Source organism: Sorex araneus, chromosome X, assembly GCF_027595985.1.
Source record: "Sorex araneus isolate mSorAra2 chromosome X, mSorAra2.pri, whole genome shotgun sequence".
NCBI classification, from domain to species: domain Eukaryota; kingdom Metazoa; phylum Chordata; class Mammalia; order Eulipotyphla; family Soricidae; genus Sorex; species Sorex araneus.
Genome location: NC_073313.1, coordinates 264,444,488 through 264,457,450, shown reverse-complemented (window position 1 = coordinate 264,457,450; position 12,963 = coordinate 264,444,488). Strand labels below are relative to the sequence as shown.

Below are 12,963 nucleotides of genomic sequence, written 5' to 3'. Positions count from 1 at the left end.
CTGACCTGGGTTTGATTCCCCGCATCCCATGTGGTCCCCTCCAAGCACCGCCAGGAGTGATTCCTGAGTGCAAGAGCCAGGAGTAACCCCTGAGCATCGCTGGGTGTAACCCAAAAAGCAAAAAAAAAAAAAAAAAAAGTCAGGTATGCCTGTGACTCTAGTATTCATCCCTTGTCACTCTATCCTGCCCTGTGCCACCTGGTTGGGAAACACAGGGGTCTTGTTCTGCCATGCTCTGCCTCATGCAATCCGGCTTGTCCCTTGCCACCAAGGGTCCCCAGAGTCTCCTCTCAGAGCTAACCGTGTGCAGCTCCTCAGGGAGTTCCCCACAGATCAGAAAGCAGCGTGCAGCCCATGGTGGGTCCCCAGTCTCTCCCTGGCCAGAGCCCCTGGGGCGGGCCGTGGGTTTCCTCTTCCCTCAGTCTCAGGCGTGTTCGAGTAACAATTGCAAAATAACTTGATTGCTCACAGAATCCCCATGGGCTCTTGTTAAACCCCGGGCCCCCAAGCCAGAGCTCTCTAATTAGAATCTCCAGAGAGGATTCTGAACACCATCCCCTCAGCTGAGGGGAATGGCGTCATTGCAAAAAGACTTTTATTTTTGCAGGGGTGGACTGTAACCTGCAGTCAGTGTTCTTGTTTAAGCCTGGCACCCAACAAGTTCTGCCCATAGCGACACACTTGAGTAACATGCGAAATCTGCGCACCACAGAGGGCCACTTTCCCTTGGTCCCGACCTTTTCGCCGCCTCCGCCACCGCCTTTAACGACTAAGTTAGTCCGAAGTGAGAGGGCGCCGTGAGGGTCCGCGGCACTACTGAGGGGCTGAGGGGTGGTCGGCCTCATCAAGTTCCTCCCCCACGGCCGTCACGCTCCCCTGTGGCGGCCCGAGTCCCGTCTCTCGCGGCCCCGTGTGGAGAAGCCCCTAAAACTCAGGGGTCCCGGCGGGTTAAGGCCTGGGCACTGGCCACAGTGAGGTCGGAAACACACGCGAACGTCTCCAGCGGCCGGGCAGCCCCGGGCACGTGTATCAGGAGCCGCCCGCGGGCTCCAGGGGGATCCCCGACGAGGGTGACGGGCGCCTTCTGGTCCCCGCACTTCCGGCGAGCTCGGGCGCCTCAGCGGGGGAACAGAGGCGCGCTCGTCCCCCCACGGCCGCCGGGAGCTGCGGCGGGCCGGGCCGCACGTGCGAGGGGCACCGCGCGGAACACCCAGGTCGCCAGACAGGAGGAACACGTTCCAGAACCCCCGGCCTCCGGAACACACCTTCCCGGGACCCGGGCGCTCGCGGCGCCAAAAGCGTCCGCCCCACGGCGCACGCGCCGCCCAGGCCGGCAACGAAGCGGCACCCGGAGGCCGCGCGCCCACGGCCCAATCGGCGCTCGCCTCGCACAAAGCGAGTCCCGCCCCCCGGGCGCCGCCGCCGAACTTCCTTCCCCTCCCCGCAGGCGGGGCCCGCCCACTCTCGCCGCGCCCCGCCCCGCGCCGCTCTCGGTCAGGGGCTCGTGATTGGCTCACGGGACCAGAGTAAGAGCTGATTGGCCCAGACGGAGTCACGAGGGTGCCGTCGTCGCCTTTCCAGAGGCGATTACTGGGCAGGCTCAGTCTTTCGACACAGTCTCGAGCGCTAGCTGGCACCCCAGCGTACGTGCTCCGGGCTCTTCAGTCCCAGCGGCCGCCATCGACGTCGCTTGGGTTCCTCTGGGCTCCTCTGCGCCACTCGCCCGCCGCACACTCAGCCATTATAAGCCGCCATCATGGTGAAACTCGCCAAGGTAAGAGGCCTTGGCCGCGCCGGCGCGACGCCGAGGCCTGCTTTCTGAGGAGCGCGCGCGGCGCTGCGAGGAGGAGGGCCTGCGCGCCGTCCCGGGCGCGTTCGGGGGCGCCATGCTGAGGGAAGTCTCGCGCGACTGGCGCGGAGGTCTCGCGGCTTTTGGCAGCAGGATGGCGCGGTGAAACGCCGGGGCAGGTGCCGCGAGGGATTGAAGCGGCCGGGCCGGGCGCGGAGAAGGGGGGACAAGGGCCGCGGGTTGGACGGATGAAGCGACGGGCGCGCGCGCAGGGGGGGGCACGGTCCCGCCCCCTGACGCACGTGTCCGGCCGCGCGGTCCGCCACGTGTGCCGCGCGCCGGGCGACCCTGTAGGGTGGACGGGGGCCCGGGTCCTGGGGCGCGGGGCGGCGGCGGCCTCGCTGCGGTCCGCGGGCCCCGCGGCCCACGGGGGCGCCCGGACACGTGGTGAGCCCCGGAAGAAGGCCGGGCCGCGTGCGTCCCGCGCGCACGTGGTGGCCGGGAGGTGACTCCACGTGGCCCGCCAGGTCTGGGAGGGGCGGGGTGGCGTCCCGGGCGGGGCCGCCCCGGCGAGCCATCCAGAGAGGCTGTGGGCCGGCCCGTGCCCGCCTCGCAGGGCTTATTACAGGGGGCCAGGCGGGCGGCTTTCGGGCAAGCACCCCCGCGCCCACCCGCCCCGCAGAGGGGCCCTGGCTGGGCCGGCCCCCGAGATGGGGGTCGTGTGTAACTAGTTTGAAAGGCGGTCCAGGTTCTGGAAGGAGGCGGGGGGCCTGGGGGGAGGGGTTTAAAGTAGGGCCAAGTGGGAAGAGAGTTGGAGGTTAACGGTGAGTGCACCTCCGAAATGTCGGGTGTACCCAGCGAAATAATTCCTTTCCAGGCCAGTAAAAATCAAGGTGACACCAAGAAAATGGCTCCTCCCCCCAAGGAGGTAGAAGAAGACAGTGACGACGAGGAAATGTCCGAAGATGAAGACGATGATAGCAGTGGAGAAGAGGAGGTAATTGCACGTAATTGGGTGCAGCTTAATGTGGAAGGATGTGAGATTGCAAAATGGAGCTTTAGCCAAAATCCCCGGGCAGTTGGGTTAAATTCATATGTGGCCTCAGCAGCCTCTGGGTATTTTACTGAGCGCTTCATGAATCAGGTTATAACAGGAGAAGGTCTTTGAGGAAAAGAATTACAGTGTCTTTTCCCTGAGCTCTCTGTGGGCATACAGGGTTGGGTATTATAAGCCTCTGCTCCCCCCCCTCCCCATTTAAACATTGCAGCCTGGACAGTAACTTGCCTGTAGGTTCTGCCTGTTGGGTGTTTATTCATATATTGAGTTTTTCCATAGCAGATTCCTTTTCCTAGTCTCCAACAGGGGTACATAGGTCTCTATTCCATCATAGATGAACTTGTAAATTCTTGGTAGCATAAGTGTGGCATGAATATTGCCACCTCTTCCTTGTTGACACAGTTTAGCATTCTTTGCCAGCTTGGACAAGTTAAACCACTATTTTTTGCTTAGATTCCTGGATCAGGACTTAATGTAGCTTGTTTTGGGCGGGGAGGGGGGGGCACACTGAGGTGCTCAGGGTTCTACGCTCCTGGAGGGACTTGGACAACATGAGGTACTTGGAATTGAACAAGTGCCCTATCTGCTCTACTTTTCTGTCCCAAGATTTTTTTTTTTTCTTTTTGGGTCACACCCAGCAATGCTCAGTGGTTACTCCTGGCTTTGCACTCAGGAATTACTCCTGGCGGTTCTTGGGGGACCATATGGGATGCCGGGGATTGAACCCGGGTCGGCCGCATGCAAGGTGAACGCCCTACCCGCTGTGCTATTGCTCCGGCCCCCTTCTGTCCCAAGATTTAATAAAATTTTTATTTAAGGAATTTGGGTTATACCAGGGCTTGGCTTAGCTTTGGCTCTGCTCAGGGGGTACTCTTGGCATTGCTAAGGGGAACATGAGCAGTGCTGGGAATTCAGATTGGGGGGTTGGCTGGGAGAAAGGCAAGCAACTTAACACCTGTACTCTCCTAGACCCTCTGGTGTTTTGTTTAGGGCCACTTAGTGGTGTCCAAGGCCTGACTGCTCAGGGATAACTGCTGGTGGGCTCGGATCCATTTGGGGTGCCAGAGGTAGAGCTGGGTTGGCCCATGTAAGGTAAATGACCTGTTCACGGTACTGTGGCTCCATCCCGATGTATTTTAAATGTTGAGTCTGGGTAATGCTTCCCCCACCTCAACATTGGGTTGGGTGCTTTGGGAATCAGGGGCTCTGATTACATAGGCATTGGCATGCCCTCCGGTGCTCAAATTTAAAGCATGTGGTTTTGAACCTGGGACACAGTGTGAACTTAGTTGTTGGCTCATGGAATTTCTTGGGTTTGAAGTGACTTAGTCTTTCTTTGTATTCTGAAGATTATCATCCCTCAGAAAAAAGGCAAGAAGGCTGTCACAACTCCAGCAAAGAAGGTGGTGGTTTCTCCACCCAAAAAAGGCGCAGTGGCCACACCAGCTAAGAAAGCAGTTGTCACTCCTGGCAAAAAGGGAGCAGCTCCTCCACCATCCAAGAAAGCAGCTACGCCAGCCAAAGTAGCAACACCGGGCAAGAAGGGCGCCACACCAGGCAAAGCCATGGTGGCAGTGTCTGGGAAGAAGGGAGTAGTCCCCCCGGCCAAGGGGGCAAAGAATGGCAAAAGTGCTAAGAAAGAAGACAGTGATGACGAGGATGAGGATGACAGTGAAGAAGATGATGATGATGACGACGAAGATGAGGAGGATGAGGATGAAGATGAATTTGAGCCAACCATGATAAAAACATCAGCTGCTGTTGCTCCTGCCTCAGATGATGACGATGAGGATGATGATGACGATGATGATGAAGACGACGATGAAGACGAGGAGGATGATGAAGAGGGTAAGTCATTTTTTAGTAGTTCTTTGTAACATGACTTTTAGCAATACTATAGGAGCATACACACTCTTATTAGATAACTGTTTGGGGCATTGGGGGCCCGTTGGGTGTGTGGTGTGCTAGACTTCAAGAACTGTGGGTTATTGCTGTTAAGAATTAGGTTTCTAGGGAATTAAATAAGAGTTTCTGGGATGTGTCTAGTGGTACTAAGGCTACTTCTGGCTCTGCTCACGGTCACTCCTGCGCTGGGGAGCCTGTGCAGTTCCCAGGGACAAACTGGCGTCCATTAGGCAAGTACTTGAATCATGAGGCTTTTCTGTTTAGCCAGATTTCTTGCTTTTTAAAAAACAATTGATGTTGATTTGGCGCAAAAAGAATTCAGGTTTTTTTGTTTGTTTTTTGCATTTTCAGACTCAGAAGAAGAACCTATGGAAATTACACCAGCCAAAGGAAAGAAAGCTCCCGTAAAAGCTGCTCCTGTAAAGGCCAAGAATATGGCTGAAGAAGATGAGGACGAGGACGAAGATGATGATGAGGACGATGAAGATGAGGATGAGGATGATGACGAGGATGATGAGGAAGAGGAGGACGAGGAAGAGGAGGAAGGTAGCGTGAGTTTTGTTATATGGATGCACTTAATTGTAAGGATATATGGTTATTTGTGGATAATACTTGTTCAAAATCTTGTCCAGAACCTGTTAAACAAGCACCTGGGAAAAGAAAGAAGGAAATGGTCAAGCAGAAAGCAGCTCCTGAAGCCAAGAAACAGAAAGTAGAAGGTAACCTTGGGGACAGAGTGGGGGTGCTACCTAGTAACAGCAGCACAATGATGAATGACAAAGGGACTTAATGCTGAGACTTGATGTCACATTCTTGATATTCTGATGTGTTGTGCTAAAAAAATTGTAGTAAAAATTAATGTTTTTCATACTTACAAATCCATTAGCTTGATTTTTTCCCCCCCTATTTTGGTATAGGCAATGAACCAACGACATCTTTCAATCTCTTTGTTGGAAACCTGAACTTCAACAAATCTGCCCCCGAGTTAAAGACTGGTATCAGTGATCTTTTTGCTAAAAATGACCTTGCTGTTGTAGATGTCAGAATTGGTGTATCTAGGTAAGTATAGTGGAGTCAGCCCCTAATCTGTTCTGTTACGCCCATACTTGCACACAAATAATGTAGATCAGAATTGATGAAGTCCTGATATTACCTAATTGTAAAATCCCAAAATTGAACATTTTCATTATCAAACTTTTGCAGTAGTTTATAATTTTTAATGAAGTATATAAGATTTGGTGCTCATTCTTCAATGTTTAAAGCTGTGAGCCCTGAATAGTGGCAGTAGTTTGAACTTTTAGCCAGATGGGATCCTTCATGTCATGATTTACATTTCTGATCTGCTATTGTCCAATGCCAGGGAGGGATGGAGAGCCAGTAACGTGGGTAGGGTGCTTGTTTTGCACAAGCTAACTGACCCGGTTCAATACCAGAGCTCCATGTCTCAAGCACCAGAAGCAAAAGCTGTTTGTGGCCCAAAGACATTGCCAACGAGCAGTGTAACCGCTAATTAACACCTTAAAGGTCTTGGTATTTACACAGCTTGAATCCCAGTTTTCACATGCAACCATAATATTTTATAATTGAGATACATGTTAAGTAGCCTTTTATTTTGACCCTATTTTTTCCCTCTTATTGCTATAAAGGAAGTTTGGTTATGTGGATTTTGAATCTGCTGAAGACTTGGAAAAAGCCTTGGAACTTACTGGTTTAAAAATGTTTGGCAATGAAATTAAACTAGAAAAACCAAAGGGAAAAGACAGTAAGAAAGGTATGTAAAATTTAGTGATAATGATGTTTTGAATCTTTCTCCCTTTTTTCTAATAATCAAGGATCGTTGTGAGTCCGGATATTTTAAGTGTTCAATACAATGCCTGATAGGTCAGGGGAATCTAGAGTGCCCCTTGGAAGAAGTAGATCTGGATCCGAACCTTTTCCTCCACACTGTGTCTCAGATTGTGTTTGCAGCTGGAGATACAGCGCAAAAGCTCATATTTTGCATGCAGGAGCCCCACATTTATTTCCACACTGTCCCCCAGAATTGTGATGTTTGCCATGCCTGAACTCCCTCCCATATGTATGGATTATCTGGTGTATTCACAGTTAGATGGCAAATGTGACTTAGACTCTTTTGCCTCCGTTGAAACTCCATACTTGAGTGGCATGGGGCCCACAACAGGTAGGGTGCTTGTTTTGCAAATGGCCAACCCAGGTTCGATTCCCTGGTACCCCATAATCTGAGCACCCCTGGATGTGGTCCAATAAAACAACGTAATGGATCATAAATTTGGTTTTAGTTGGGGAGCTGCACCCAGTTTGCTGGTGGGGTAGGGTTGCTTGTAGCAGTACTTTAAGGGAACTGGGTTGTGCTGGTAATGGAATGAGCCCCGGCCTCCTGCGTGTAGGAACCTGTGTGAAACTCCATGAAGTGCATCTAGGTCCCTCCCTCTGTAGGAAACATAGTGGTTGCTTTTGCTTAGATTTTGTGTAAGGGGTTTTGTACATCAATTTTTTTTTTTTGTTTCCTACATAGATCGAGATGCAAGAACACTTCTGGCTAAAAATCTGCCTTACAAAGTTACTCAGGATGAATTAAAGGAAATATTTGATGATGCTGTGGATATCAGATTAGTCAGCAAAGATGGGAAGAGTAAAGGGTATGTATCTGTTGAAAAACGTTCACTTATCAAAAGGATGTACTTCCTGAGTTAAATTACGGTGGTTGTATTTTCTAAGATCTGGACAGATTTAGAGTTGGACATTTTTTTGTGGAGTGATTTTGAAAGCTGACTTGTATAAAACAAGTGTTGTGTGGTTCATTGCAGTGTAATAGAATTTTAGTAATAGCCCTTGTAAGTTAGATATAGCCAGTGATAGTACCATGGGTAGTGTTTGCCTTGCACCCAGCTAACCTGGGTTCTATTCCCACTGGCCCATATGGTCCCCTCAACCATCCCTAAGCATAGAGCCAGGAATAAGCCCTGAGCAGTGCTAGGTATGGCTGCAAAACTAAACCAAAGAAGAACTGGGGCTGGAGCGATAGTACAGCGGGTAAGGTGTTTGCCCTTGGTTCGATTCCCAGCATCCCATATGGTCCCCCAAGCACCACCAGGAGTAATTCCTGAGTGCATGAGCCAGGAGTAACCCCTGTGCATCGCCAGGTGTGACCCAAAAAGAATAAAAAAAGAACTTGGGGTGAAGGGGGGGCATTGGGCCACACCTGGTGATGCTGTGCATGCACTCGGGAATTACTCCTTGTTATTGCTAGGGTCTGAAGGCATGTTAGGGAACAGACCTGGGCCAGCCATAAGCTGGCAGATACCCCACCCACTCTGCTTTTGCTCCGGCCCAGATATTGTGACCATATTGTGATGAGGTAGAATTGCCAAGAAGAAATAATCTTTTTGTGGACTTTGTAAATACTAGAGGAAAGGGTTTAATTGAAATCCTTGAATGTTGCAGTCAACGAAGCCAGGGCCAGAGAGATAGTGCAGACAGAGGTTAAGACCTGGCTCTGGTTGGGGCTGGAGTGATAGCACAGCAGGTAGAGCATTTGCTTTGCACGTGGTCGACTCGGGTTCGATTCCCAGCATCCCATAGGGTTCCCTGAGCACCACCAGGGGTAATTCCTGAGTGCAGAGCCAGGAGTGACCCCTGTGCATTGCTGGGTGTGACCCAAAAAGCGGAAAAAAAAAAAAAGACATGGCTGTGCTTGCCTTAACATGTAGCCGACTTCTGTGATCCCTGGACTGTCCCTTAGCACCTCTAAAAGTCATTCTTGATTTTGGCTCAGTGTGGCTAAAAAGACAAAAAATTTAAAAGGCTACTTTTCTAATTTTGGAAGTGGGGTAGGGGCTTTTGGATTACACCTGGTGGTGCTTGGAGTTACTCCTGGCTTTGCATTCAGGAATCACTCTTGGTAGTGGTGCTAGAGGGACCATACAGGATGTTGGGGATTGATTGAACTGTGTCAACTATGCCAGGCAAGTAACAAGCCTTATATTTTGGTCCCTCCTTAATTCTCCTCAGCCAAAACAAGGGTCCATTGCATTTGTGTTTTTTTCTTTCTTTCTTTTTTTGGTCACACTCAGTGATCAGGGGTTACTCCTGGCTCTTCACTCAGGAATTACTCCTGGTGGTGTTCTGGGGACCACATGGGATGCCGGGGGTTGAACCTGGGTCGGCTGTGTGCAAGGCAAACATGCTCCTCTCTGTCCTATTGCTCCAGCCCTGTATTTGTGTTATAATGCAGTTTTTTATGAGTCATTAATTCCCTTTTTCCCTGTTGCAGGATTGCTTACATTGAATTTAAAACAGAAGCTGATGCAGAGAAAACATTAGAAGAAAAACAGGGAACAGAGATAGATGGACGGTCCATTTCCCTCTACTATACTGGAGAGAAGGGTCAAAATCAGGACTTCAGAGGTGGAAAGAATAGCACTTGGAGTGGTAAGGCCTTCTTACAGGTCCTGCAGTGTTCTCACTGATGGTAGTCCCAATAGCTTGGTGCCTTTTTTTGTTTTGGGGCCACACCTAGTGGTGCCCAACGCTGACACCTCAGTCACTCCTGGAAGACTCTGAGAGGTCCTACGGGTTGGCTACATGGAAGGCCAGCACCCTTCCTGCCTGCTGCACTAGTTCAGCCCAGGCTTTGTGCTTTTGTACATCTAGTAATTGAAAGTAGATACACATCAAGCGAGTTACGTCTCTACTTGACAGTAGGACCCTCAGTATTTTAAATAAGTTATGTGAATTATTTGCATTGATAAAAACTTTCTATGTAGGTAAGATTTTAAGATGTGATTGAAATTTGAACCACACTTGAGTCTCAGGTTGGTGTTTTCGTTTTTCTATAGGTGAATCCAAAACCCTGGTTTTAAGCAACCTTTCCTACAGTGCAACAGAAGAAACTCTTCAAGAAGTATTTGAGAAGGCAACTTTTATCAAAGTGCCCCAAAACCAAAATGGCAAATCTAAAGGGTAAGAGTATCAAAATACTTAATATTATTAAAGCATGTATGAGTGCTTTGCATATACCTAAGAAAATAAAATCCCTTTTCCCTGAACGTTGGCATAAGCCGAATTGTTCCCAGCCACATGTCAGTGTACAGTAAAACGTGGTTTTACATAGTTGTCTTGATCTCAGCACTTTTGGTGGCATGGTGTGGGAGAGCCGAGATGTTTGTGCTTGGTGACATTCTAAATGTTGGCTTCATTTTCAGGTATGCATTTATAGAATTTGCCTCATTTGAAGATGCTAAGGAAGCTTTAAATTCATGTAATAAAAGAGAAATTGAGGGCAGAGCAATCAGGTTGGAGTTGCAAGGACCCAGGGGATCACCCAATGCAAGAAGCCGTAAGTTGCTATTAGAGGGTGTTTGAACTGAACTGTCTATTCAGATGAACACATAACCCCCCACCCCCAAGTTGCTGAATCATGCTGGAAATGATGATTGATTATCTGAGAAATAATTGATGAAATATCAAGAAAATTCCTCTAGATAGTCAAGTTCTGATCCAGATCTTTGTCAGTTCAAGGAGCTTTGTCCATGGTTTGCTGCCCCCCCTTTTGTATTTTTAAACACATCAACGTCTTCTTGTCCATGTGTGAGTGGTGGCTCACACAAATGCTTTGGTGCCCTCATGTTAAATGACTGACTTCTGCACACTGAGCTTGAGGCGGGGTGCTTTTTGGGTCACACCCAACAATGCTTGGGTTACTCCTGCCTCCACACTCCTGGTGTGCTCAGGGTACTCTATGAGATGCTGGAGCCGTACCTGCTGTACTGTCTTCCAGCCTTCAGTGAGCATTCTGGCCAGTAGTTGGGACTTCTGCGCAAAATCAGCATGGGATCATTATGAACTGATTTTATCATCATTATTATTATATATTTTTTGCTTTTTGTGTCACACCCAACAGCGCACAGGGGTTACTCCTGCTCTGTACTCAGGAATTAGCTCCTGACGGTGCTCGGGGGACCATATGGGATGCTGGGAATCAAACCCGGGTCGGCCGCGTGCAAGGCAAATACCCTACCCGCTGTGCTATCGCTCCAGCCCCGAACTATGATCTTAAAAGACTTTTTTTCCCCCCTACAGAGCCATCCAAAACATTGTTTGTCAAAGGGTTATCTGAGGAAACCACAGAGGAGACGTTGAAAGAGTCGTTTGATGGCTCCGTTAGGGCAAGGATAGTCACTGACCGGGAGACTGGATCCTCCAAAGGGTAAGATGCGGGGAGCTTCCTGGGCACAGTGGAGGCCTGCCTGAGCCAGAATGTCTTCTCATTGAGCTCCTTGCTGTCCACTGGTGGCAGTTTATGGATTCGCACGAGAAGAAGAGACAATTCACAGAGCTAGCGTGCGTTTGCTTCCATCTTGGAGGCACATTTTGCTGTTCTGTGAGACAGGTATTCAAGTGACCTAATAATAGGAACTTTTTATGGAGTTGGTCACTTGGATCTTTTCTCAGTTCAGACTTCCTGTGAGAATCACTTGACTGTGCAGCTAATTTTGGCACTTGGCTTAGTATGTACTTGCTTTGCTAATTGGGGAATTTTGTTTGGTTCAGGTTTGGTTTTGTAGATTTCAACAGTGAGGAAGATGCCAAAGCTGCCAAGGAGGCCATGGAAGACGGAGAGATTGATGGAAACAAAGTTACTTTGGACTGGGCCAAGCCTAAGGGTGAAGGTGGTTTTGGTGGTCGTGGTGGAGGTCGAGGTGGCTTTGGTGGCCGAGGTGGTGGCAGAGGAGGTCGAGGTGGATTTGGTGGCAGAGGAGGTCGAGGAGGTTTTGGAGGTAAGAACGGGCAACACCAGGGCTCGGGTTTCCACAGACAGTGCTCTTGAATTGTCCCGTCCTTCTGGGGCCGGGAGGATTTAGCTTAGCGGTCTTCCTCCACCCGTTTTATTTGAATACTGTGGTTTACAGACTTGTTTATGATGATTTATTGTAGGCATTCAATGTTCCAACACCAGTCCCTCTACCGCTTTCACCTTGTCCCCATTGTCCCAACCACCCCTGAAGCTGCCCCCCCCATAGTAGGGCCACAGTATTTTATATTTCTTGTTACCATTATATGGCTAATAGAACGATCAAATTATTCATGTAAAGGAAATTTTGTGAAAATGAGCGTCCTTCCTGAACAATGCCCTTATTATTTACAGGCCGAGGAGGCTTCCGAGGAGGCAGAGGAGGAGGCGGAGATCACAAGCCACAAGGAAAGAAGACGAAATTTGAATAGTTTATTCGATCCCTCATTTTTTCCTTCCATTTGAAAGGACTCTGAGGTTTTTACTCTGTTACCTGATCAATGACAGAGCCTTCCGAGGACATTCCAAGACAGTATACAGTTCTGTGGTCTACTTGGAAATCGGTATAGATAACATTTCAAGGGAGAATACTGTTGGTTTTGACTGGATATTCGTATAAACTTTTTAAAGAGATGAGTGATAGAGCTAACCCTTATCTGTAAGTTTTGAATTTATATTGTTTCTTCCCATGTACAAAACCATTTTTTCCTACAAATAGTTGTTTTTTGTTTTGTGTTCGGGGGTGTAAAGGAAAGCAGAATGTTTTATGTTTTTTTTTGCTTCAGCTACTTTGGGACAAATTAAAAGTCCTGAACTCTGGTGCCAGACTTGTACTTACTAGTTGGTAGAGAGTGGAGCGTTGGCAAGGCCAACTCCACCACATCCAGGTCCACCTACTTACTCTTAACAGACAAGCTTGAAGCTTTGGGTTCCAGTATTCTGGCCGGAAGATCGGGTGCAGTGATTGGTGTGTGGTTGGCAGTGCACTGCGGCTTAGGCGGCTCACACCAGCCCTGAAGCAGTGCCTCTGGAATGAAAGGCAAGAGCACTGGTCAGCTTTCCGTCGACAATGAGCAGCCGAGGCGTGAGCCTGGATCTGGAATTGACGGTGACTAGCCTTCACGCTGGTGGAAATGGACAGTGGAGGCTGTGGACTGTGACGTCTTCCCACCTCAGCTGAGCTTGACCCGGTGTCTTAGGGTTACCACTATGAGTAGTACTAAGAAGGGGGGGCTGGTGATGAGCGGCTCCCTTTCCCTTGGCCCCTTTCTCACAGGGTAAAGGCTAGGCCGTCTAAGGTAAGGCTTCTTGGTGCAGTGGAGAACCGCCCCCACTCCAGTCAGTGCAGAAAGGTGTTTCTGGGTTTGTTTTCAGCCGTATGCCACCACCACCACTCCCTGC

The 12,963-nt window shown here is 49.6% G+C and overlaps 1 protein-coding gene and 3 non-coding genes across 4 annotated transcripts; all 4 read left to right on the top strand.

The window, feature by feature from the left end:
• Nucleotides 1–1,476: 1,476 nt before the first annotated feature.
• Nucleotides 1,477–12,381, top strand: NCL (nucleolin). Its single transcript, XM_055120553.1, has 14 exons — nucleotides 1,477–1,774; nucleotides 2,667–2,786; nucleotides 4,196–4,694; nucleotides 5,103–5,297; nucleotides 5,384–5,470; nucleotides 5,669–5,810; nucleotides 6,398–6,522; nucleotides 7,285–7,408; nucleotides 9,043–9,200; nucleotides 9,608–9,731; nucleotides 9,974–10,107; nucleotides 10,851–10,977; nucleotides 11,322–11,548; nucleotides 11,917–12,381. Exons 1-14 carry the CDS (start codon nucleotides 1,757–1,759, stop codon nucleotides 11,991–11,993), a joined length of 2,157 nt encoding a protein of 718 aa, XP_054976528.1. The 5' UTR covers nucleotides 1,477–1,756; the 3' UTR covers nucleotides 11,994–12,381.
• LOC129400641 (small nucleolar RNA SNORD82) lies at nucleotides 5,512–5,581 on the top strand. The gene has a single exon (XR_008627834.1). It is a non-coding gene; the product is annotated as a small nucleolar RNA SNORD82 (small nucleolar RNA).
• LOC129400644 (small nucleolar RNA SNORD20) lies at nucleotides 10,193–10,272 on the top strand. The gene has a single exon (XR_008627837.1). It is a non-coding gene; the product is annotated as a small nucleolar RNA SNORD20 (small nucleolar RNA).
• On the top strand, nucleotides 11,030–11,162 carry LOC129400581 (small nucleolar RNA SNORA75). The gene has a single exon (XR_008627793.1). It is a non-coding gene; the product is annotated as a small nucleolar RNA SNORA75 (small nucleolar RNA).
• Nucleotides 12,382–12,963: the final 582 nt, after the last annotated feature.

Bases quoted from the DNA above. Each gene is read 5' to 3' on its own strand.
- NCL (XM_055120553.1), top strand. The intron at 6,523-7,284 runs GTATGTAAAATT...TTTCCTACATAG, and splicing joins GGGAAAAGACAGTAAGAAAG to ATCGAGATGCAAGAACACTT. The intron at 10,108-10,850 runs GTAAGTTGCTAT...TCCCCCCTACAG, and splicing joins ATCACCCAATGCAAGAAGCC to AGCCATCCAAAACATTGTTT.